This window comes from Rousettus aegyptiacus, unplaced genomic scaffold (genome assembly GCF_014176215.1).
Source record: "Rousettus aegyptiacus isolate mRouAeg1 unplaced genomic scaffold, mRouAeg1.p scaffold_m13_p_8, whole genome shotgun sequence".
NCBI classification, from domain to species: Eukaryota; Metazoa; Chordata; class Mammalia; order Chiroptera; family Pteropodidae; genus Rousettus; species Rousettus aegyptiacus.
Genome location: NW_023416311.1, coordinates 15,273,517 through 15,297,832, shown reverse-complemented (window position 1 = coordinate 15,297,832; position 24,316 = coordinate 15,273,517). Strand labels below are relative to the sequence as shown.

The window sequence follows — 24,316 nt, the reverse complement described above, 5'->3', positions numbered from 1 at the left end:
AGAAGCTTGGGACAGTCCACAGGCTTGCTGTGTTTTTGCGACTTAGAAGTATTATGAATGGGACAAAAGAGGTGAAAGTTCTTGTGTATCCCGAGTTTGTCAGAATATTGGTCAGGTGACTTCTGAAAGAAGTTTTAGTCCCACGTCTAAGAAGAGTGAGCCCAGAAAAGACTGAGTGGTCTGAAAACCCAAGTTGAAGAGAGTCTGTGGTGGTTAACATGGAGAAGGGAATGTGACATGAGAGGTGATTCTAGGTAGCTGTGGGGAATAGGACTCAGCTCTCCCATAGGCTGGGTGAACTTAGAGGAGGCAGATTCCAGAAGTCTGCCAGAGTTCTTGGCAGGTCAGGCTGGGCAGAAGAATCAGGGAAGGGTGTAGTACTGAGTGGCCTGTGGCTGTGCTGATGTGTTTACACGGAGGGAAGCCAGGGAGTGAGTTTCTGGGTCAGGCTGCAGGCCCAGGGACCATTGTCATGCTTCTGGTTCTGAGACTCTTTCAGTGACTTTCCCCACCAGAGTCTGAGCAAGTTCTCAGGGGAACTTCTTATGATCTCTGGGACAGCCAAGACCGCTCTGCTCCCCTGTCCTGTCTGCTCTCCAGGCCTGATGAGGGTTAAAGGTATCTACTAGGTTTTTGAAGTGGCTTGATGCTATTCCATTCGTCAGGTTCATGGTCACCGTGGGCTGTGACAGGTACACAAGCTAGGGGCTTGAGAGGTGCAAGATCAAAGTCAAAAGACCCTGTTGTTCTCCTCTATCTTTTCCTCTCAAGTTGAGGGGGCCAGCACACCCTAATTGCTGTCCCTTTGCTGGTGGCAGCATGCAGTGGAAGCACTCTGGAAAGCCGTTGCAGACCTGTTGCAGCCAGAGCGGCCACCAGAGGCCCGGCATGCAGTCCTGGCTCTGCTGAAGGCCATTGTGCAGGGGCAGGTAAGGGGCAGTGGGCCTGTGCACGGGTGGAGCTGGGATGGGTGTGTGGGATGATGTCGAGCTGCCCACCGATTGTTCCTGCTGGTCCCACTTGAACTCCTGTCTTTGGTGAAGGCCCCAGGCATAGGGTTTGTAGTTCTCAGGGGTTCTGCAGCTAGATGGCCTGAGTGGGCATCCTGACATTGCCTCTTGTATTTGTGTGACTCTGGGTGAGTCAGTGGAGCTCCCTGAGGCTCTACCTCCTCACCTGTAAAAGGGGATGCTCATGCTTCTTCCTCCTCTGGGATATTTTGGGGAGTAAATGAGGCAACTCATGCAAAATGATGAGAATGGAGCCTGGCACAAGTGAACCACTGTGCTTTTGCTCCAGTTGACTTCGTTCCCCCTCACCCTGGGGCACTCACTGCCCGTGGTCACTGTGCTCTGGCCATGCCGATCTCTGCTGTTCCTGGACCTCCCAGGTCACCACTTGTCATTCCTGCCTGGAAGGCTCTTCCTCCCACCCCTGCCACTTTCTCTACTCTTTCATACCCAGCTGCCCAAGAGGCTCCGTCACTTTTGGTGCAGTTAGACCATTGTCATCCTGGGAGCACAAATGTGTCCACCCTGGGCTATGCGTGTGGTGGGGTGGAAGGTGGAACTGCACTGTTCCTCCTGTGTGCCAATTCAATTCCTGTGTCCAGAGCTGGGCACATAGTGGGTGCTTCACACACACTAGTCAGCCAATGACCAGTGCATCTGATCTTTTACCCCAAGCCACTCCAATGTTCTTAGTTTGTCCCTCACAGCCAGTTCCTGTGGGAAGGAGAAAGGGCCCCAGAATTGGGAGTCTTGGAGCCCACTGCACTTCCTGGACTTCTTACAGCTACTCAGGAATCCCAGGTGGCTAGAGGATCCCAGCAGTACTACTGACCTCGTGGTTTTGTCTTCAGGGGGACCGCTTGGGTGTTCTCAGGGCCTTCTTCTTCAAGGCTATCAAGGATTACCCCTCCAACGAAGACCTCCACGAAAGACTAGAAGTTTTCAAGGCCCTCACAGACAATGGGAGACACATTACCTACTTGGAAGAAGAACTGGGTAGGTGCCACACTGAGTGTGAGGTTTCTCTAGCTTTAGTGATTAAATCTAATCTGGGATGTGGAAGACTTCTAGGGCCCAGAGGGAGTACTGTAGTTCAAGGGATGGCCTGCAGAGGGTGATGTACCACACGGCTCTGTTTACCTGTGAGCAACCTGGATCAGCCACCTGAATCTTCTGTTAAAAATGCAGTATGACCTGGGATTCGCTCCAGACCTGCTGGTTCAGAACCCCTGGGGAGTGGGGCTTAGATGTGCCTTTTAGGTGGGCAGGAGGTAATGTGAGCCTTGCTGTGGGGAGAGTGTGCTGCTAATCTGGGCATCAGCCCTTGTCTTTCCCAGAATGCCCTGAGGTTTCTGGGGTGCCAGGGCTGCCTTGCCATGTCTTCCTCCTTGCCCTGTCTATTCCCTGGGCCTGACTTCCAGCCCTCCTCTTTGCTGGCCTTCCTTTTTATTGTCCTGATGGTCTGAGGTTTTCATGAGTCTTGAGATTTCACATCACTACTGGGGAGAGAAGAAGAAGGAGAAGGAAGAAGTAAATCTGACTCAGGCCTTGCTGTTCTGTTGCCCATAAATGGGTCTCAGCTATTGATCTGCCTCCTAGACAGGTGCTGACAGGGGGCCATGGTCAGGTTTTCTGTCTTAGTTTACTTGGCTAGCAGCCAAGCATTACTTGTGTCTTTGAGAGATTCTCTGTGGGAGTAGGGGGCCAGGAATCTGCCTTCTAGACACATGCACCAGTGATGTTGGCACCTCTAGCATCGGGGTTGGGCCACTGAGTGTGAGATGCAGAAGTAATGCTATTGCCTCTTATTCCAGATCCCCCTCAGTGCATCCTGGGGGTTGGTGAATTCTAGAGTCCATGACATACTGAACTGCTCAAGCTCCAGAGGACCCTTCCTCGGTCCTGTGTGTGCATGGCCTGCCTGTCATTGCACAGGGACCAGTGATGGGGTTTCCAGCAGTGAATGGGATGGGATATGTTTTCCTGGGGAGGAGGAGGTAGTAGGAAGTACACTGCTCTCCTCTTCTCCCCAGCTGAGTTTGTCTTGCAATGGATGGATGTCGGCTTGTCCTCAGAATTCCTTATGGTGCTTGTGAACTTGGTCAAATTCAACAGCTGTTACCTCGATGAATATATCGCATCAATGGTCCAGTAAGAAAAGCATTCCAATAATATTACTCTGATCATAGTACCACTGTCTTGGGTCTTCTTTTTAGTTCTGCAGAGTGAATAAAGCTGTTGAAATCATCAAATAAATGGGTTGGAAGTGGTCATAGCTACCTTCCTTTTAAAGTGATATTTTGAGGCTTGAACTGGTGCTTTATTTCTAACACATATACTATCACTCGATGTTTTATTTGTTGTTATTTTATCATTTTTTAAAAACACTGATAATCCATGAAGGCAGGGATTTAATCCTGTTGGTGCTACACACGCAGCACTGAGCACCTGCTTGTCTGTGGTTGAGTGGGGGCCCTAGGTAAGACAAACCTCTCATGTAACTGACTCTGTAGAGTCACCAGAAAATAAACTGGAGCCATGCAGCCTCTGGGGAAATGTCTTTTCAACTGACTTTACGCTTCTTCCAACAGCATGATATGCCTGCTGTGCGTCCAGACTGTGTCTTCTGTGGACATAGAGGTCAGTAGTTGCCCCTCTCCAGGGACTGTTCCTTTCACCCTCCTTCCTGGCAGCCTGGGTAACATAGCAGTTGAGACCCTGGGCTTCAGGGTCAAGCTCTGTACTTCTTCTCACTGGCTGTGTGGCCCCAAGCAAGCTGCTTGGCTTCTCTGAGTCTCAAGACTCTCCTGTAAGTAAGGGTGGTCGGATAATCTCTGCTGTCAGGTCATAGTTTGGGATGGGATGATCCACAGTGGCTGGGAGGTAGAAGCACCTCCCAGATGCTTACTTGCTCTTGTGGTTACGAGGAAGGCTGCTTTGGCATTGGGGGGTGGGGTGGGGTGACTCACTGACCAAAGGAAGGTGGGAAGGAAGCTGGAGGTGTTACTTCCCTGTGACAGGAATCAGGGCAGGGCCAGCATGACCCCTCTCTCCACCCCACCAGGTCTCTCTGCAGGTGCTGGATGCTGTGGTCTGTTATAACTGCCTGCCAGCGGAGAGCCTCCCCCTGTTTATTGTCACCCTCTGCCGCACCATCAATGTCAAGGAGCTCTGTGAGCCTTGCTGGAAGGTGGGGGTCTGAACTGTTACCCTACAGAGTTCTTCCCTGGATGAAATTATAAGCCAGGCACATGGATAGGACAAGGGCTGTCTTGTCTTCAATGAATGGCCATCTCATTCTCAGTGTAGTCAGACAGCGATCTGTTGAGGGAGTCCAGTGGCATTTTCTCAGGTAGTTGAGCTGAGGTCAGGGTTTTGGTGGCATTTTGAGAACTCTGCTGGCTCTGTATTTGGAAGGAGACAGTAGAGAGCTGGCTGGACACAGAGGACTTTGAGGCAGTGGCTATGCAGGTCTGGCACATGGGGCTTGAGTTGGGGCCCTCACTCTTGTATCTGCCAATCTAACTGGTACATTTTGTTGCCCAGCTGATGCGTAACCTCCTGGGCACTCACCTGGGCCATAGTGCTATCTACAATATGTGCCGCATCATGGAGGACAGGTGAGTGCGGGCAGGGCCTGGGGTAGACGGTGAGGGAGAGGTGGCAAGATCAGGTGCTGCAAAGCCTTTATGAAGTGGCTGTGTGTGTTGGCTCTTGTGCGGCATAGGCTAACGGGGAGGTTTCCTGTTCTTTTGGGGTGACTGCTTCAGGAGCTGGCACTAAAACTAGAATATACGTCTTATGCTTCTGATCTCTTCTCCTACTTTTGTCAATAAAATCAGAATGTTCAAAACTGGACTGGTAACCTCCTTCTCACACTTGGATCTAGTCCCCTTGGGGTGCCTCACCATTGATCCTGTTATGAGGCCCTCGCCCTTACTTCCCACATCACAAACCCTGTTGCTTCTGCCCCTGAGAGGTGGCTCAAATCTCTCCAACTAGGGCCTCTACCCCACTCTCTCAGCTCTTACCTTCTCTCTCATCTCCTGCACACACTCTTCTTGGCTTCTTGAAGTTCATTCCTCCACAGAGCTGCCACGTGTTCTTTTTCCAATACAGATCAGTGTTACCCTTTTCTTGAAGGCACAGTGGTTCCCAGGATCAGAACTCTATGCTTAACCACAACAGGGCTTGGGTGGCCTGGCCCTGCCCCAGCCTGCAGCCTTTTGTTGTCTTCATCTTGCCATGCTCCCACCCACCCAGGGCCTCTGGATGTGCCCTTTGCCCTTGCCGGAATGTCCTTCCACTTTGATCGAGTTTCTGAGTGCTCCATGACACCTTGGCACTGTTGTTGATTCCCTGACTGCCCTGAGCTGGTTTTGCTATCTCATCCTCATTTTCTTAGCTGTGATTCGAAGTATAAACTTGGCATTTCCTCGCATGGACCTTTCATTCACGTCTGTGTATCTTGGATCGTAAGCACTGTGAGGGCAAAGGCCTTCTCTCTTTCACCTCTGTATGTTGGCATCTAGCGTAGCTTTGTGGTCAGCAGTGATGACTGTTGAAAGAATGCATGAATGAATCAAATAGTTGTTGCTGACCTCTGTTCCCTGAGCAGTGCCCCTCCCCTCCCCTCGCCTTGCTTCTGCCCCATAAGTGCAGGCCATCAGGAGCTTGGGCCCACCCCAGGCCCACCATTGGGCCCCGCAGAGGGCAGATGCTGGGCCCAGGCTCTATTCACATTTCATCTTTCTGGGGAATGCTTTCAGAGCCTACATGGAAGATGCCCCGCTGCTGAGAGGAGCTGTATTCTTTGTTGGCATGGCTCTCTGGGGAGCCCACCGACTCTATTCTCTCAAGAACTCCCCGACATCTGTGTTGCCATCGTTTTATGAGGTAACTTATTTTTCTATTTTTATTTATTTTTTTGCCACTGTGAGCTGGTGAGAGCTGGGGACCTCGCCTTAGGCCCGCCTACTTGGCCAGAATAGGCCCATGGGACAGGGGTTCTGTGTCAGGGGCTTTGAGGGTATTTCCAGTCATTTGCTCTGTAACTGGAGATGAGGTTTAGGGCCATTTGAAGGTTTTATGCTTGAGTAAACATTATATCTTAGGAATTTCATCTCCTGCAAATTAACATTAGAACTGTCAAGATTCTCCCAGGGATAGCGACACTTATTGGTGTCAATTTCATTTGGTAATTTCACCTTTGCTCTAGAATTGAGGCCAGTGATAGGGCTTCTGTTTTTATGGTGCCCCGTGGTGTTCTGAGCACTTCCTGTGTGTGTTCTCATGTAGTCATCGTGGCATCCCGGTGAGCTGGGCCATCATACCATCCTCATCTTACAACAAGGAGAACAGCTCAGACAAGCTGTGTCGTGTCCAGGGTTACACAGAATCTCCTGATGGGCTGTTCTTTCTGCCCTTCCCCCACCTCACAGGGTAGTGGAGCATGCGCTCTGTGCATTGCTTATATCAGGGTAGCCTTCAGGTTTCTCCAAGTTGATAAGCCAGGAGTCTGGAATTCAGCCAAGCAAAACTCTTTGACGCTAGTGTCAAAAAACACTTCCGGGCTCCTGTGATAGTTATTTGGCCTGTGAGATGTGCATAGGGAGTGTGGTCTTCTGAGGCATCTCATACTGGGTTCCGAGGGCAGCGTGATAGAGGGCTTCCTATGCATGAGTGAGAAGTGGTTGACCATTGCCTACTCCCTGGGCTTTGTGTTCTAGGCCATGACCTGTCCAAATGAAGTGGTGTCCTATGAGATCGTCCTCTCCATAACCAGACTCATCAAGAAGTACAGGAGGGAGCTCCAGGCTGTGACATGGGACATTCTGCTAAATATTATCGAACGCCTGCTTCAGCAGCTCCAGGTGAGATCAGTGAAAATACTGTGGGCACAGGGAGGACAGACAGGAAACATGGACAGACAGGTCTGACGGCCCTTCCTGGGGGGATGTGGCAAGCTGGTCTTACCAGGAGAATGGCTTCTGTACACCTGGGACCTTCCCTCAGAACCTCCCGGGCTTGTTCCCCAATGGTTTTTAGTTGTGTCGGCTAGCCATCCAGTGAAGATGGCTGAGTTTTCAAACCTGCTCCATCGTGGGGAGCAAGAATGTGTAGTAGATGAGCAAGGGGGCGTCGCTGGCATTGATGAAGATCAGCAGTTACATGCCAGGTCATCTCCATGGCCTGGAAGTAGACCCTGACGACAGTTCCCTGAATGTCTAGAAATCTGGCCACAGCTTTGGCATAACTTTGGAGAACACAGCTGACCATAGCAGGAAGTGGGGGGATGCTGATGCGGGGGCTGCAGAGATGACAAAACTGTGTGTAGCATGGGGTCAGAGCTGAGCCTTCTGGGGGACTGGGGTGGGCGATGCGCAGGTGGCCAGGCCAGAAGGAGGAAGGACTGCGACTCAGCAGGGACTGGAGTCTCATCTTTCATTGTCACTGACCAGCTGGCCAGGCGATACTTCATCCCACAGTAGCCAGCTAGGAGCCATGCCCCTGGGGCCTCCAGAAGATGCTTGAGCCTGGAGGAGGCATGAAGTGCTGGCAGTTGATCTCTTTGAGGCCCGCTATGTGGGCATAGCCAAGACTCCCTGGGGGTGGGGAATGAATAGGAATAGTCCTGCTGCCCCAAGTGCCCCAGTATAATGGGGGTCATGCACCCTGCCCAGCAGGAGGGCTTGAAGGGGTGTCTGGATGTATCTGGTCTTGAGTCCTTGAAGGAAGCCAGAAGTCACCTCTATGCACTTTTGTGTTGCAGAGCCTGGAGAGCCCAGAGCTCAGGGCCATCGTCCATGACCTACTGACAACAGTGGAAGAGCTGTGTGATCAGAATGAGTTCCACGGCTCGCAGGAGAGATACTTCGAGCTCATTGAGGGTTGTGCAGACCAGAGACCTGTAAGACCATCTCTCCTTCCAACCCGGTGGGGCCTTTGGTGCTCAGGCAAGAGGGTGGTTTAGGACAGGCTGCTGGGGAGGGGTGGGACTACTCAACTCTAAGAGCCCTGGCTGTGTAAGTCTGAAATTGAGTTCCATGTGTTTGAAATAAAGGATTGGGAGGCTCCTGTTCTGGTGTTTGCACACCAGCAGGGAAGTCTGACAGGGTGTCAGCAAGCTGAGGATGTGTGGGGCTGTCAGCACAGTGCTGGCCTGTCAGTTTCCTCCCACCTCTGTGGAGGAGGGTGCCGGCCAGCGCTGTGGAGACTTGTTGCTCGGCACGTCTGCTCCCTGGGTGGCAGGCAGTCCTTGTGCCAGAAACGCTCAGCTTGATGCCAAGGCTTTTATGTGGAGTTTTAAGTGAATTTTTAGCATTGCCAGTAGAGCTTTTTCTTGGTGGACTCCCCACCTGGGCCTTGAAGTGGCTGGTCTCACCAAGTGAACTGTTCTCCTTGGCCAGCAGCATGGGGCTGTGTTTTTAAGAAAACCTCAAGGAACATCAAGTGGCTCATTAACACCAGGTTTTTCTCCTTTTGACAGGAGTCCTCCCTTTTAAACTTAATAACCTACCGGGCTCAGTCAATCCATCCCGCAAAGGATGGCTGGATTAACAACCTGCAGTTACTGATGGAGAGATTCTTCAGGTAGGGAGCGTCTGGAGGCCTCTTGGGCCCTGAAGCCTGACCTTGGGCCGGAGTCTAGGACATTAAGAGTCAGGGCTTTTCTTTCTGATTCTTCAAAGTAACGATTCAGTAGGACAGTCCTCTGAGGCCTCTGCTTCCTTCTTCCTGTGGAGTGGCTGTTTAGAAAGATGCTGTCTCTGAGGTCTGAGCACTGTGCCTCTTTGCCCAGTTTTTGGTCTGGATGTTGACAAGCTGGGCCCCATGTGGGGAGAGTCATCTGGTCTTGCCTGCTACCTGGACTGGGGGGCTTTGGTTTCTTGTGGTGGGCCTGGGGTCTCAGTCTCCAGTGGAGCCTGTGGAGCTTGGGATTCAGGGGGGGGGGGGAAGGTGCAGGGGGTGAGGCTGGCAGTAGTGCTCCCACCCCACCCCAGCAGGTGTGCCCCTGCCCCCAGGAGTGAATCTCGCAGTGCTGTGCGCATCAAGGTGCTGGACGTTCTATCCTTTGTGCTGCTCATCAACAGACAGTTCTATGAGGTGCGTGTCCTGTGGCTGGTGGGGTAGCCCTGGGGCCCATAGAGGGTGAGAGAAAGGCTCACCCAAGAAGCACTGCATGGCTCTCACTGGGCACCAAACCTCCTGGGGTCTACCTGAGACTTGGGGTCCGACACACTCCTCTGTGTCAAGCTTTCTCATCAGGCTTTATCTGTTTACTCCATTGTTCATTTGTTTATTCATTTATTCATCTGTCCACCCATCCATCCATCCTGTGGTGCCCCCTGCCAGTTCCTGCCTTGTTTGTTACCCAGATTACAGAAGAGGGTCCGGTCCGTACAGGGTCTTGCACAGGATGTTTCCCTTTTACCTTGTAATCACACTCACTGTTTGGATCTCAGCCCAGCCACTAGCTGTTGGGGCGGTGCCAGGCCCTACCTGTCTCTCTACTGTTAGTCTTATTCCTCCAGTCCACCCTTCACTGGGTTACCAAAAAACTAGCGTGCACCCGCCTACCGTGCCCTTTCCTCCAGGAGATGCACCTCAGGCTCCGCGCATCTTCCCTTGCTTTCCAGCAGGCCTCCTGGCATTCCTGGTGTTCTCGGGGCCTGTCTACCCCCTCCTGCCCTCCTAGCCTTCCCTTTCCCTGTCTCTTGGTATCCCATCCTCTTTCAAAGTCTAGCTCATTTCTTCCTCTTCTAGGAAGCTCCTCTGGATTCTCAGGTCCCTCACATCAGGGTCAGTCTTGTCCTGCCTCTGTGAAAGCTCTTGTCACACTGCCCCACTGCAGTGGATTCCACGATGTCAGGGATAAGATCTTCCAACAGGTTCACACACAGAGGGCCATCCATATGAGGTCATTCTTAATTGTGACATTGAGTGACAGAGTAAGAGGGGATATTTACTGCTGCATCATGTCTGAGCCTGTGGACCTGCGCTAGGCTGGGTCATTGTGCAACTGTCACCGTTCTCTTGAACTGAGAGATCATGTAGAGCACCCTGGAAGGGGCTTTGGCTCCTCAGACGCTGACATATCCCTGCTACGGGTTTTCCCATCTCGAGTAGCACCTTAGCTGCTTTCAGGCCTCTGTTGTGGATGGCTCCCTTCACTCCACTGTGCTTTGCTGCAGGAGGAGCTGATCAACATGGTGGTCATCTCGCAGCTCTCCCATATCCCTGAGGACAGAGACCATCAGGTCCGGAAGCTGGCCACCCAGTTGCTGGTGGACCTGGCTGAAGGCTGCCACACCCACCACTTCAACAGCCTGCTGGACATCATTGAGAAAGTGAGAGCTCCTTGTGCTTGGGGTGCTTGGACTGCCAGAGGGACCCCTTGTCTTTGTGGCAAAGCCCTAGGGGCAGCAGCATCCTCTGGACTCTGTCCCCATTCTCTGCAGTGACTGTCTGGATGTCTCAGAAACAGGGCTTCTCTCTCAGTAATGATGGGTGATGTCTGAAGACCTGGCCGGGCCTGCTCAGCTGTGTCCTGGTGCTTGGAGTTCTGGGAAATGGCTATAGTGGTGCTCCAGAGGAGCTGGGCTGGAGAGGGCTTAGCCTCTTGTCCTTCTACACAGCCTGCATCCTTTTCTTTTAATTTTGAAATGCATTTCAGTGTCTGAATGGTCCCTCAGGTGCATCAAGTGCATCACTCTTTTTGAGAAATAAAGGAGAAAGTGTGCTGATAGGAAGTACTGGATCTGATGGGTACTGCCACTGGGAGCCTGGAGCTGGGATTTAAATACAGATCTTCACTCCAAAGGTGATTGCCCGCTCCCTCTCTCCACCCCCTGAGCTGGAGGAAAGAGATGTGGCGGCATACTCAGCCTCCTTGGAGGATGTGAAGACTGCCGTCCTGGGGCTCCTGGTCATCCTTCAGGTGGGTCTCTGCTCTTCTGGGAGGGTGACAGCTGGCTGGGTTGGTTGGAGTGCCACTTTTTGGGGGCGATCTGGGTATTCCCTCGGGGGCCGGAGAGGGCAGCTGGGGTGTAATCCTGACTCTGACTCTTCCTCACAATGTGGAGATCAGGTGAGAAGGAGTGGACTCAGCCTGGCCAGTGCCAGACTGCAGAGCCGCTCCTGAGTCAGTGCCTGAACCATTCCCTCGGCTCTCCCAGCAGCTGCGGAGGGTAGGGCTGCTGTCCATTGAGCCCCAGGGTTGTTTGATTTTTTTTAAAATAACTTTATTGGGATGTAATTTATATACCATATAATTCATTCATTTAAAGTGAATTATTCAGTGTTTTTCAGTATATTCACAGATTTATGGAGCCATCACTACAGACGATTTTAGAATACCTTCATCAACCCCCAAAAGATACTCCATACCTATGGGTAGTCACTCCCCGTTCTCCCCTCATCACCCCCAGCCCCTGGAAACCACTAGTTTGCTTTCTGTCTCTATGAATTTGCCTGTTCTGAGCATTTCTTAGAAATGTGTCATCTGCCATCTTTCATACGGAATTTATCTTTCGCTAACTTACTTCACTCAGCACAGTATCCTCTACATCTATCCATGTTGTTGCAGATGACAAGATTTCGTTTTTTTTTTTTTTTTTTTTTTTTTTTTAATGTGTAACATTCTGTTGTATATCTGTACCACCGCTGATCTGAATTGTTTCTTAGTTGAGGCAAAGACCTCGGCCAGGCTGCTTTCATTTCTCTTTTTTTTTTGTAATAACAAAGCAGTATATTCACCCTGTTAAAACATGCAAATAGCATAAACAGTAAAAAGTTAGATTTCCTCCCTCTTTCCTGTTAAAACAAGTAGGCAGAGCAGCAGCTATCCCTGTCCTCGGATGTCCTTCCTGAAACAGCCTAGCCATTGTCAAGCATTGTGTCAGATTCCCTTCTCTTTTTCTTTATCTTTTTTTTTTTGGCGGAAGACATGGCCAATGCTTTTACGTTTTTTGGAGCAAAGAGAGACAGATTTGTTCATCATGTCTTCTTTAAAAAGAATAACAGAGAGATGATTTTTAAGCAACCACTGCTCTCCCCTAAGGCTGAGGACCTCAAAGGGTCCCTCCTGCCCCTTGCTGGCTCTATCCTGCAGTCGTCCCCTACATACTCAGGCTTCTGGCAATACCAAGGGCTCTCGTACCTAGGCTCATCTGTCCGGGAGTAGCCTTGGTCTTACTGAGGTGGGGTGGGGAGTGGGCTTGCAGTGGGGATGACAACTCCAATAGCTGGGGGAGTAGCCCCCTTAAGAAACTCCTTAGGGAGTGCACCAGGTGCTTATTCTGTCCTGGTTTATTCTTTGCTGGCATCGAGAGTGTGTTCCTTCAGCCCACGTGGTTCTCATCTCACACAGGGTTGCATGGTACTCACCTGAATGTACTTTTCTAATTTAGTGACTGATTCCCTTTGGATGACAGAGACATTTGACCAACTCTGATTTTTTTTGCTGTTACTTGGAATACATGCGTGTGGGGTTATTTGTGGGGTGAAGCTCTGGTAAGGAACTGCTGGCGTGAATGGTTTATGCATTTTAAAGAATGACAGATGCTGCCCAGTTACCTCCAAAGTTTGTGCTGGTTCCTTCTGGGAACCAGGTTGCCAGCTCCCTGGCTGCATTGTGGCCTCCTGCCCTTGCAGTGACCAGCACACTCTTTCTGCAGACCAAGCTGTATGCCTTGCCTGCCAGCCATGCCATGCGTGTGTACGAGATGCTCGTCAGCCACATCCAGCTTCACTACAAGCACAGCTATACCCTGCCTATTGCCAGCAGCATCCGGCTGCAGGTATGACGGGCCGGCTAGGTGGTCAGTGGCTGTGGAGGAGCCTAGCCACACCTCAGGGCTGTCCTCAGTTAGATTTCCTGGGGGGCCCAGCAGCTGCCTCAGTTTTGGTGGGTAGAGTGACTGTAGACTAGACAGGTGGCCCTAAAAGGGATCTTCAGCAGACTGTTCCTTCCTTTAGTACCAGCTGTGGCATGTGCTGCCTTTCCCTTTCCCTGTAACCCCTATGCCTCTGTGGCATGTCATCTGAGTCACATGGTTGCCTGGGATGGGGACAGAGAAAGAGTGTTGCACCGACTTACAGGGTGGCACATGTTCCTATCACTCTTGGTGCTGCAAAGTCTCAGTAGTCTGCAGCAGAGGGCGTGGGCTGCGTAGCACAAATTGCCTAGAGCTTCCACTGTGGGCGCTGGCACCAGGTGAGCAGAGGTCACTGGGACAGAAGCCCTGGTCCCTCCCAGAGCATCATCCTGATGGAGCAGCCCCCTGTCATTTGTGGACCCCAGTTAAGTGGCCCATCATTCATTGGCAGAGGTGACAGTGTCCTGAGCAGAGGTCTGTCTGCTCTCTGGCATTTGGGGCTGTGCAGCTGTCCATCCAGTGTGCAGGGCATCCATCCACTCTGTCTTGGGGGCAGGACCAGGTATCTGTGGTGTGAGAGGCCACAGCACTGTCGTCTGCTGTGGGACTGTCACAGCCCTGTGGGCTCTGAGGGAGAAGCCCGTGAATGCTGCACTTCACCGTCTACACCACTCTCTGCGTAGAGAAGTTGGAGTGTGTTTGCTGTTAGTGGGAACAGCCTTTGGTGAGAGACGTGTGTGTCTGCGTGCATGGTTCGGGTGTGTTCCTGTTCTATGAATGGTGCCCTTTGTTCCCTGCAGGCCTTTGACTTCCTGCTGCTGCTGCGGGCTGATGCGCTACACCGCCTTGGCCTGCCCACCAAGGATGGGGTTGTGCGGTTCAGCCCCTACTGCCTCTGTGACTACATGTATGTATGGGACAATGTCTTTCCTCACTGCCACTGTCATTCCTGTTATCCCCCGGTTCTGGGGCATTAGGGTTACAGGGCAGGTGGGTGGAGCCAGCTGCTCTTCATCCCAAGGGCAATTGTCTGTCTGAGGAACACTCCCAGAAGGATCCCTGTTGGTCTTATTTTATAGAGCAAGGGATTCAGCCTCATTGCTTTTTCCACATGCTTCCACAGGGAGCCAGAGAGAGGCTCTGAGAAGAAGGCCAGTGGCCCCCTGTCACCTCCCACTGGATCACCTGGCCCAGCACCTGCAGGCCCTGCTGTGCGACTTGGCTCTTTGCCCTACTCCCTCCTCTTCCGCGTCCTGCTACAATGTTTGAAGCAGGTAAGGTGGCTGGTCCCTTGAGGTGCGTAGTGACTGATGCTGCCCAGAGGGCACAGATCCTTTCCCTGTATTAGCGATCTGGGAGGTTCGCTCCTGGTTTTCAGGTGTCTGCCCCAAGGTTCCACAGCAGTTCTGTAACTGTGTGTTGAGCATCTGTTATGTAACCGTGTGTTGAGCAGCGAGCGCATCATGTGGAGCTGGGTGTGGAGCTGAGGAAATGTTCCTGCCTCCAGGAGATGGTTTTGGTGGAAGGTTAAGGTATATAGACAGATAACTGAAATTGTAGAGCAGGGCTGGCCTCAGAAGGAGACACGGATGCGCTCCGTGGGACTGCAAGGGGGTGCAGTCACACTGGTTGGGGGCACCTGGAGGGACAAGTGAGGTCAGTCTTGAAAGGAAGAGAAGGAGTAAGCAAAACTTGGAAGTATTGTAGGTGCAGTCCTGTCAGTAGAGATATAGCTGGGGCTGAGATGGGGTTGCAGAAAAGTTCAGGCCTGTTCCCTGACTGGGGTCAGTGAGAGAGAAGAAGTGGTCAGCAGTGGCCTAGAGGAGCTCCCCAGGGTCAAGGCGGAAAGCAGGGATGGACAGAGAGGCAGGACCAGGTTCCCTGGGGCAGTAGGGATTAACATTAAAGAGGTCTGCATGAGGCTCAAGGCCTTTGTGCCACAGGTGGGTTCTGGGGAAAGGCTTTCAGGACTTGTGGCTGTTGGTGTAGCTCATGGGAAGTAGTCCCCCTAATAGAGGTTGGGAGGGCTCACTGCCTTGGTCCTGCAGCAGGTACCTGGGCTCGCAGATTGTGGAGGGTTACTTGTTGCTGTTCCTTTTGAGCTGGTGTAATAGCTCTTTCCTGCCATACCTCATCATGCTCTAGGTAGCATCAGTTAGGGCCCCTTGGGTTCAGCATCGTAGTAGGCAGTTTTGGCAACCCCGTTGGGCAAATGGGGAGAATGGAGCCAGGTATGCAAAAGTTCCATATCCAGCTAAAAAAGAGAGAGGCGATGTCGGCTCTGCACTGGGCCTCCTGCTCAGCCTGGCATTTGGAGGGCAGCTACCACTCTACCCAGCTTTACTTAGTTCTCCCTTTCTAGCTTAGGAGTGTGCAAAATAGGAGAGGGGGTCCAGAGGCCCCCCAGCTGTCCAGCTGCAAACAGAACTTCCAACTCAGAAACTTCGTCTCCCCTCTCCAGGGTGCAGATCTCACCCTGACCAAGCCCCTTTCCTGCAGGAGACTGACTGGAAGGTGCTGAAGCTTGTGCTCAGCAAGCTGCCCGAGTCGCTGCGCTACAAGGTCCTCATTTTCACCTCTCCATGCAGTGTCGACCAGCTGTCTTCTGCCCTCTGCTCCATGGTAACCTGGCCGCTTCCTGTGGGGTCTGGGGTCATGGGTGGGGCTGCAGCATCTTTCTTCCCTCTCCACAAGACTGTGAGGCCCTGGCAGGCAAACTGGCGAAAAACGTTATGGCATTTCCTTCAGAGATGTGATTCTTATCTGGAGTGCAGATTTTCCCAATCTTTTCTTTCCCATCTTATGGGGCAGAAAATTGGAGATCCCCAGTGTAGGGCCGGAACTCGCAATGCTGAGTGTGATGTCTTCGCTCTCTTTCTCTGGGGCTCCTGTGACAAGTGCATCAATCACATTTCCTTTGTCTCCCTAGCATCAGGGTGGGTGCCTTTCTATTTCTGTGAAAGGTAGACCCTTGGCCAGAAAAAGAAGTAGAAGGCTCTTGACCCCTCCTTCCACTGGGCCTAAGTTTCTCAGGGCCTTCCTTGCACCCTCCAATCACCTAGCAGTTGACCTAGCTGCTGGGCAGGGCTTTACGTCTGGGCGTTGGTCATTAGCTTTCAGGTCCCAAGACCCTCGAGCGGCTCCGAGGCACTCCAGAAGGGTTCTCTAGAACTGACCTCCATCTCGCCGTGGTTCCTGTGCTGACAGCTTTGATCTCTTACCACAACTACTTGGACAAAGCCAGACAGGTACCAGATGAGAGAAGGAAAGTTGAGCTTTGTGGTACCTAGTCCTCAGGATGTTTGCTTCAACCAATTGGGCTCAACATTTTCCTTCTAACCTGGGTGGCTACTAGGCTAGGATGAGCTTTGCTTTGCTAGGGAGCTGGCTTTGCTTCCTCATGTGCCCACTTAACCCCTACCTGGAACCACAGACATCTGAATCTGCTTGTATTCCTGAACACGTCTCTGTGGGGTGCATGGGCTTAATACAACACTTGATTGTCCTCCCTAACACACACATAGCAGCATCTTTTCTTTGAGGAGCATTGCTTGGCTTGTTCTTGCTACAGCTTTAGAACAAGTGGCTGAGCCTCTTGGCAGAGCTGGACCTGTTTTAAGAGGCAGTATGGCCAGGCCAAGGCCCCTGCGCAACTCTCAGCTACCTACATCTGTCATCAGGTGCATTGAGCATGCATAGAAATGCTTGTTTCCTTTATTTCTTGCTGCAGGGAATGGGTCCTACACTGAGCCATCATATTTACTGACTCAAATTTCCAACATCTTCCTCTGTCACTCTGCCTTAGAGAGGTCTTGTAGCCCGCTCAAGGTCATGGCCAGCAAGGAGAGGGGCCTACACTCAGACTCTGGGTTTTCTGAGTCCTGAGCCCTCTCTGCTGATCACAGCACTGTTGGGAACTTACACACAACTTCCTGTTCTGCTCTCTTCCTGGTACCCTAGGGGGACGGCTGGCCATGCTGAGCTGAAGGTTCCCTGAGAACTGTTGAGGCCCGAAGTATTTCTGAAGGGTGGGGCAGCTGCAGGAAATCAAAATCATCTATGGGGCCTTGAGCCACCAGGCAGTTTGCCCTGAGGCTGTGGCCTCACTTGTCTCACTTGTGGCCACACAGCCCACTTGTCTCCTGCAGGCACAGCTACGCTATCTACATGGAAGACACTGCTCAGAGTTGGTGTGGGTTTGGCGGCCTTGTCAGACAGAGCCTCCTCTTGCAATAGTGCCGACCATTTGGGGGCCCCAGAACCAAGGGAGTGATAGGCCCAGCATGTCCTGGCTCCAGGGTGTTGGCTGGTGTGGTGGTGTCAGGAAGCACCTGACTGGAGAGGCCTCCCTGTCCTATTGGCTCATGTGGGGTCAGCTGTGGGTGGCTCTGCTGCTTAGATACTCAGGGACCTGAGTCAAGGTACTTAACCTTTGTAAGCCTGGGACTCCTTCTCTGTAGAATATTCTATAGCAAGGTGAGGGCAGACAAGGCCTTGGATCACCAAAACAGCTGTCAGCAGACAGAGGCAGGGGTGCGGGGAGCTGGCCTGTGGGGGGCTGGGTCTGAGGCATCTGTGCTTTTCCATAGCGGGAAATGGTGTACTGCCTCGAGCAAGGCCTCATCTACCGTTGTGCCAGCCAGTGCGTGGTGGCCCTGGCCATCTGCAGCGTGGAGATGCCTGACATCATGATCAAGGCCCTGCCCATCCTGGTCGTGAAGCTCACGCACATCTCAGCCACGGCCAGCATGGCTATTCCACTTCTTGAGTTCCTGTCGAGTAAGTGTGTACGGTTCCATGTGTGTATGCATGTGTATGGGGTGGACCCTTGACTTTGGGGCTTTCCCTGCCCTGGCTGAAATAACCCATGCTGATTTCTCTGAGCTCATCTTGTGACCTCTCTCTGGCTGCATGTAGGTACACTATCCTCCTGGGCACCTGGGACATGCCATCCTCTGCTGCTTCATTGGCCTTTGCGTCTTTTGCCTCGTGCCTTGAATGCGTTTTTCCTTCCTGGCCCTCGAGTGTTTGGGTCCTTTCCTCCTCTTAGTGTCAATTTAAGACTTCTGTCTCCTGATATCAGTCCCAGCACTTGGCCTGGCTCTCACAGCCTCCTTTTTGTCCCTCTCAAAGCACATACCACAGCTTAGCGAGGCTTTGGTGACTCAACTCAGATATGAATTCCAGGAGCTCAGGGTGCCTCGCTTGCCCCTTCATTCCCAGTACCCTAGTGCATGTCTGGCCCTTAGCAGGCCCTCAGGTGTGTGGACAACAGGAGCAGAGCAGGGCCAGCAGTTCTGTGAAGGACTACATACGGCCTCTGCTGCACATTCTGTTTACAACCTTTTAAAAATGTAAAAATAGTTCTTAGCCCATATAAATGGACATACAAATGCAGGCCACCGGCCGAACTGGCCTAGGGACCATAATTTGTTAGCCGATGGAATAGATAACCAAGGCTAAAGGCCAGGGGAAGGTCATGTTTGGGTGGTCTGCGACCTTTACTCCTTTGCAGCCCTCTTGGGTCAGGGTAGCTGCACTGGCTTGCAGAAATACAACATAGTACCCTGGTGACACCAGCTCCCTCTATAGCCATGGACCTGTCTTTGCCTTGCTACCCTGGACTTCCTTACTGGCTTTCTCCTTGTGTCACAGCTCTGGCCAGGCTGCCTCACCTCTATAGGAACTTTGCAGCAGAGCAGTACGCAAGCGTGTTTGCCATCTCCCTGCCATATACCAACCCCTCCAAGTAAGTGCTGGCCTTTCGTCCCTTGGGAAGCCCTGCCCCTCCTGGTGGTGGCCCAGGCTAGACCGAGGTCTCTGCTTGCTGGAGGCCAGGCCTCTCAGGGCAGAAAGCCACACTAACCTCTGTGCCCTAGATTTGATCTGCGTTTCCAGCCCTTGGAGAGTTTTCCTCAGATTCCAGGATGGAGCTCCTGTATCCCTTTTCTTTTTGCCACAGGTTCAATCAGTATATTGTGTGTCTGGCCCATCACGTCATAGCTATGTGGTTCATTAGGTGCCGCCTGCCCTTCCGGAAAGACTTTGTTCCATTTATCACTAAGGTAAGCCAGTGCTAGGGCTGGAACCAGCTTTGCCATTGGCTACCTGTGGTTGCAGCAGAATGGTAAGTAGGGAAAGGGGCTGGGCATCGTTTGGTGCTGTGCTTATGGTTTCCAGGGGCTCTGCTGAGCCTGGCCCATACTTGCTGTGAGAGGGCAGGAGCTGCCACCTTTGTTCATCTGCAGCTTGTCCCAGGCTGGCAGCATACCTAGGTGGGGCTGACTGGTGCAGAGGGAAGAAGCATATGGATGCCTTGAGGGCCAGTTCCCTCAGCCTCCAGCTCAGGTGTGCTCCACTCTGCCAGGGCCTGCGTTCCAACGTACTCCGGTCTTTTGATGACACACCAGAGAAGGACAGCTTCAGAGCACGGAGCACCAGTCTCAACGAGAGGCCCAAGAGGTGTGGGGCCTGCCTTGGGTGTGGCTGGTGTCAGGGTGGGGTGGGGCAAGTCTGCAAGCTATGACCTGTGACCAGCATGGTACTTGGCAGGGCCTAGGGCTGACTAGCTGTCCCTAGGCCAGTGAGTGGAAATCAGATGTGTGGCTGAGTGTGTGCACCTGTGCAGGCTGTGCTGGGCATCAAGGGGCCCAGAGGTTGTGAGGCAGGACAGAGCCTGTGAAGGCCAGTGCCCCACACTCAGCTGGAGAGCCCAGTGCTCTCCTCGCCAAGCTGGCTGCTGTGACCTGTGGCATCTCGGGGTCTGTGTGCTATGTTGTGACCAGTCCTGGCCTGCCTGGGCAGCCATTGCAGGAGGCACTGAGTTGGGAGGCATTGTGGTAGGTGCCAGCTGTAGGGCGTCTGGGTTTGGGTCTGCCTCCACTGAATAAGCCAGGGTTATATCAGGGCAGCTGTGACTCCTGAGAAGCCAAACACTTGGCCCAGATGAAGAGGAGCCCCAGGGCTCAAAGACTCCCCACCATGGGCCAGGGCCCTGCGGTCAGCCCAGCTTCGGGCCAGGGTACCCCTCCTCTAGAGCTCGCTCCCTAGCACCTTGCTGAGTAGGGGACATGCTCTTCTCTCCCATCATAGCTGCTTCTGCCAAACTTGACAAAGAGTTGAGTTGTGCTAGCCCTTGTGTTCTTGTTTGCATTTCATTCAAATGGCTATCCCCTTCCCCTCCCCCACCTTCCCCCCTAAGCTTTTTTTGGCTCTCCCTAGGTGGGGATACGGCATTTTCCAGAATGACCAGGTCAGTGTGACCTAAAGTCAAAAGCTGTTTCCTCAGGCTCCTGGTAGCTGGGGGCCGGAGCCTTGAGTTAAGAACTGGTCTCTTTGAACAGTGACCTTTAGGACCTCAGTGCTTCCTGGTCTCTGAGCTAGGCAGTGCTGGTCTTCTGCAGGTTGGGCGGGACACCTGGTCAGCACAGCCTGGAATCTGCCGTGTGGCACAATCCACACATGTTTAGTTTGCACTAGTGTTCTTTGGTATGTGTGAAACCTGACTTTTTCTCAGTCATGTTTATAAGATATATTTTCATGCATTTTTGTTTTCTGTTTCTTCCCCCTGCTAACTGGCTTCTGGCATGGTTTTTTGTTCATCTCACCCGCGGGCTCTCCATCCCGACCCTGTGGCCTTTCCTCCTCATCCCTCCAATGGCTTACTCTCTCCTCCTGGGAGCTGGGCTCTCTGGGGCTTGGGCCTTCCTTCCTCATCTGGTAGTTTGAGGATAGCCAGACCCCCCAAACAAGGCTTGAATAACTCTCCACCCGTCAAAGAATTCAAGGAGAGCTCTGCAGCCGATGCCTTCCGGTGCCGCAGCATCAGTGTGTCTGAACATGTGGTCCGCAGGTAGTGGGCTTTGTCGGGTGGGGGGTTCAGACCCTGGAGCTTGCCCTGTGAAGTGGCACTGCCAGGCGGGAGCACCCGGGTGGCGGTGCATGGGGCTGCTTGCATGACCTCGTTGCCTGCCCATGCCCTCCCTGGCCGGACCTGGAGGAGAGCCCAAGTGGCAGCCTTCGGCCATAGGGGCCCACCCTGCTGAGCCCAGCCCTTGGTCCAGGGAGCCTGGCAGTGAGCAGTGGGAAGGTTGCATTCTGTCCCCAAGCCTCGTAAGAGTGTAAGAGCACGGGCTGGCTGCACGGCGTCCTCACGGCTGAAGCAGGGCGGCTGCTTTGAGAAAGGGTCTAGTGGCAGCTGCCTGTAGGCCCGTCAGCACTGGTCAGAGCCCTTGCACATTAAAGCAGCGCCCATGCAGGCTGGGTGAGAACATGCTTTTCATATCCTCTGAAATGGACTTTCTTTTTGAGCTTTCTTCTAGAAAAGGCCTGGTTTCTGTGATAGCTGAAAGAGAATGGGGACTTTTGTGTAGGACAGTGGGGATGGGGGCTAGCTTGGGAGGGGCTGGGCAGGGGAGGCCTGGATTTACGAAGGGTGAAGTCTTAGTCACTCCTCTCTGCAAGTGTGCAAGTGTAGGCTCTCGGAGGTCACTGCTTTGTTCCTGCCAGGCAAGGCTGCACTGCGCAGGGGGTACCTCTCTACTCACCTGGAAGTTTCTTCAGCCCTCGATATCCTGAAGCTCAGAGACCTACCTCCTCGCCGATCCTTGGCTTGGGCTCCAGCCTCAAGCTGGCTTCCACTGAGTGGGATTTGGCTGGAGTGGGGTGGGGGGATAGGGTTCTCTTCTTAACTCTTTTCCAGCAAATTCTTTATCATGAGCAAAAATGGCAAAAGGTCTATGGAATTTGTTTCAGAATTAAACCTACATTAGCCCTTCCTTCTGGTCACTGGGGTGCATGTGGAGCACAGGGTGGCCCAAGTATGAGGGTGAAGAGCCACACATGAAGCCCAGACCCTCTCTGTCCTTGATGGGAGGTGGCCCTGTGGGCAGAATGCAATCTTTGTGTGTATGTCCCATGGTCTCCCTGTCTCTGCATGACTATTTTAAACTGTTCTGCCATGAAGCCATCGCCTAACTCTTCCATGCTTTGATGAGGGGATGTTCTCTCACCTCCTAAGCCTCTGCTCCAAGGAACGGGCCTGGGTCTTTTTCATGAGCTTCTGCCCCTCCTGTCTCAGGGGTGATGTGTCCACTCTATTTGCCAAGCTGTGGCTCAAATGGCCATGTGTACCGGCGGGGTTTTTCTGAGCTTGGCTCTCAGCACATGCATGCCTCCATCTGTGGTCTCCGGTGGTAGATCAATCTGCTTGCCTAGTGTCCTGATCTCGCCATGGCCCCTCCCTCCAGCAGGATCCAGACGTCCCTTACAAGCTCCAGTTTGGGATCTGCAGATGAGAACTCGATGGCTCAGGCTGATGACAATTTGAAAAATCTCCACCTAGAGCTCACAGAAACATGTCTGGACATGATGGCCAGATACGTGTTCTCAAACTTCACGGCAGTCCCCAAGAGGTATGGGCCAGGGCTAGGGCAGAGTGGGAGGCACAGGGCCCAGCTTTTCTCCTGTATCTGTACTTGGTCAAAGCAGTAGCAGCAGGAATGGCCTGCGGGTCTCTTTCCGGCAGGCCAGCCCCGACAGGGCAGCTCTGCATGTCCAAGCCTCCCTGTTTGGGGACATGGGCCTACTGCGTGTGGTTAGGGGGCCTTTGGAAGCCAAGATGCCCGTCCAGAGCCACCCGTTGGTGTGGCATTGCCAACACTCCTGTGCTTTCAGGTCCCCTGTAGGAGAGTTCCTCCTGGCCGGTGGCAGGACCAAAACCTGGCTGGTTGGGAACAAGCTTATCACCGTGACGACAAGCGTGGGGACTGGAACCCGGTCGTTGCTGGGTCTGGACTCAGGAGAGCTACAGGGCAGCCCAGATTTGAGGTGACTGCACCTTCCTTGCCCTGCCCGCTCATCCTTGACTGTGGCTGTCTTGAGCCCACACCTGCATAGGATGGTGCTGTGCTGGCCTAGAGCCAGTGGGGCACCCTAGTCACTCTCTGCATGGGCCCTTCTGTCCTCAGCTCTGACCCCAGCATGCACGTGAGACAGACAAAGGAGGCACCAGCCAAGCTGGAGTCGCAGGCTGGGCAGCAGGTGTGCCGTGGGGCCCGGGACCGGGTCCGCTCCATGTCTGGTGAGCCTCTGCTCCACCCCATGACCTCACAGATGCTTCTGAAGGTCCCAGTACCCAGAAAGGCCCTGGGAGCCAAGGGACAAGGTGGTTTGTTTTAGGCCTGGCCCAATTCCTGAGTAACTGAGGTGCTGTCTCTGTGTGCCCTCATCACGGGTGTATGGGTAGGGGATGCACCTTGTGCACAGCTGATGTTGAGGGCCTGTTCTCACGGTGAATGTTTCCTACCAGCCCTTGGGAGCCCTGGCCCTCAGCTCAGCTCAGCCCTGGAGCCATGGTTCAGCTATGGGGCAGGTGTGGGGTCTCCTTCCTGAGGCTGTGGGTCCACCGAGGCCGATACCATAAGAAGGCTGAGCTATGCTGGGCACTGACCTAGGGCTTCTTGGCCAGACAGACCTTGGGTAGAGCAGCCAGGTCTGTGCAGGTGGCTTTGCACTGGGCAGGTGGTGGTCACCAGCTCTCCTGCCCTCATCCCCATCAGGGGGCCACGGCCTTCGCATTGGTGCCCTGGACACTCCAGCCTCCCACTTCCCAGGAGGCCCCACTTTGCCATGCCCACAGACTGCAGTGGTCAGCAAGCCTGAGAAGGCGTCAGTTGGCACCCAGCGCCCAGTGCAGAAGGAGAAGACGAACCTGGCAGCCTACGTACCCCTGCTGACCCAGGGCTGGGCGGAGATCTTGGTCCGGAGGCCCACAGGTACCGAGGCTTGGCCTTTCGCTCTCCAGCGTGAGCCTGTTAGCACATTGTGAGTGTGGGACAGTTACCCCTAAGGACTCGGCACACAGGGGCAAGCAGCAGGCAGATGGCCACAAGAGCCTTTGGGAGGTGACTTTTGAGTTAAGTCCCTAGGGGTGAAGAGTAGGGGAGGGCGATGTAGGTAGCTAAGTGGGGCCATAACAGCTTCCTTGGAGGCCGTAACAAAGCACCGTAGACCAGATGGCTTATATAACAGAAATGTATACTCCTAGAGTCTGGAAGTCCGAGATCAAGGTGTTGTCAGGGCTTGTTCCTCTAGGGACCTTGGCCTGTAAATGGCCATCTTCTCCCTGTGCTCCCGTGTGGACATCCCTCTGTGTGTATCTGTGTCTATATCTTCTCAGGATACCAGTCAGATTGAATAGAGTCCACCAATGTGGCCTCATTTTACCTTAATCACCTATTTAGATTGTATCTCCAAATAGTCATGCTCTGAGGTCCTGGGGATTGGGACTTTAACTCGTGAATTTTGGGGTGCAACTCAGCCCATAATGGGTATTTCAGGCTAAAGGAAGGACTTATAAGCCAAGGCCCAGGGCCCAGAAGGCACCTCAGTCTCAGTGTGGTGACTGACTGGTGAGCGGAACTGTAC

At 53.1% G+C, this 24,316-nt stretch overlaps 1 protein-coding gene across 14 annotated transcripts in view; it reads left to right on the top strand.

Annotated features, from left to right (window-relative positions):
• Positions 1-24,316, top strand: part of TSC2 (TSC complex subunit 2) — a 34,977-nt gene that overhangs the window by 2,162 nt on the left and 8,499 nt on the right. For 2 of the 14 annotated variants that reach the window (XM_016136563.2, XM_016136557.2), the window contains exons 3-29: positions 819-929; positions 1,862-2,006; positions 3,044-3,161; positions 3,602-3,650; positions 4,075-4,200; positions 4,557-4,630; positions 5,780-5,906; positions 6,740-6,883; positions 7,783-7,920; positions 8,500-8,603; positions 9,014-9,116; positions 10,205-10,360; positions 10,834-10,950; positions 12,689-12,811; positions 13,690-13,796; positions 14,013-14,163; positions 15,389-15,511; positions 16,003-16,137; positions 17,479-17,668; positions 18,545-18,638; positions 18,852-18,954; positions 19,257-19,351; positions 20,613-20,741; positions 22,138-22,302; positions 22,565-22,717; positions 22,858-22,970; positions 23,449-23,664. In XM_016136563.2, coding sequence (XP_015992049.2) covers positions 819-929; positions 1,862-2,006; positions 3,044-3,161; positions 3,602-3,650; positions 4,075-4,200; positions 4,557-4,630; positions 5,780-5,906; positions 6,740-6,883; positions 7,783-7,920; positions 8,500-8,603; positions 9,014-9,116; positions 10,205-10,360; positions 10,834-10,950; positions 12,689-12,811; positions 13,690-13,796; positions 14,013-14,163; positions 15,389-15,511; positions 16,003-16,137; positions 17,479-17,668; positions 18,545-18,638; positions 18,852-18,954; positions 19,257-19,351; positions 20,613-20,741; positions 22,138-22,302; positions 22,565-22,717; positions 22,858-22,970; positions 23,449-23,664 — 3,409 coding nt within the window. Of the gene's footprint in view, positions 1-818; positions 930-1,861; positions 2,007-3,043; positions 3,162-3,601; positions 3,651-4,074; positions 4,201-4,556; positions 4,631-5,779; positions 5,907-6,739; positions 6,884-7,782; positions 7,921-8,499; positions 8,604-9,013; positions 9,117-10,204; positions 10,361-10,833; positions 10,951-12,688; positions 12,812-13,689; positions 13,797-14,012; positions 14,164-15,388; positions 15,512-16,002; positions 16,138-17,478; positions 17,669-18,544; positions 18,639-18,851; positions 18,955-19,256; positions 19,352-20,612; positions 20,742-22,137; positions 22,303-22,564; positions 22,718-22,857; positions 22,971-23,448; positions 23,665-24,316 lie in introns of those variants that run through there. The other 12 variants (XM_016136565.2, XM_016136562.2, XM_016136569.2 and 9 more) reach the window with 8 other exon arrangements.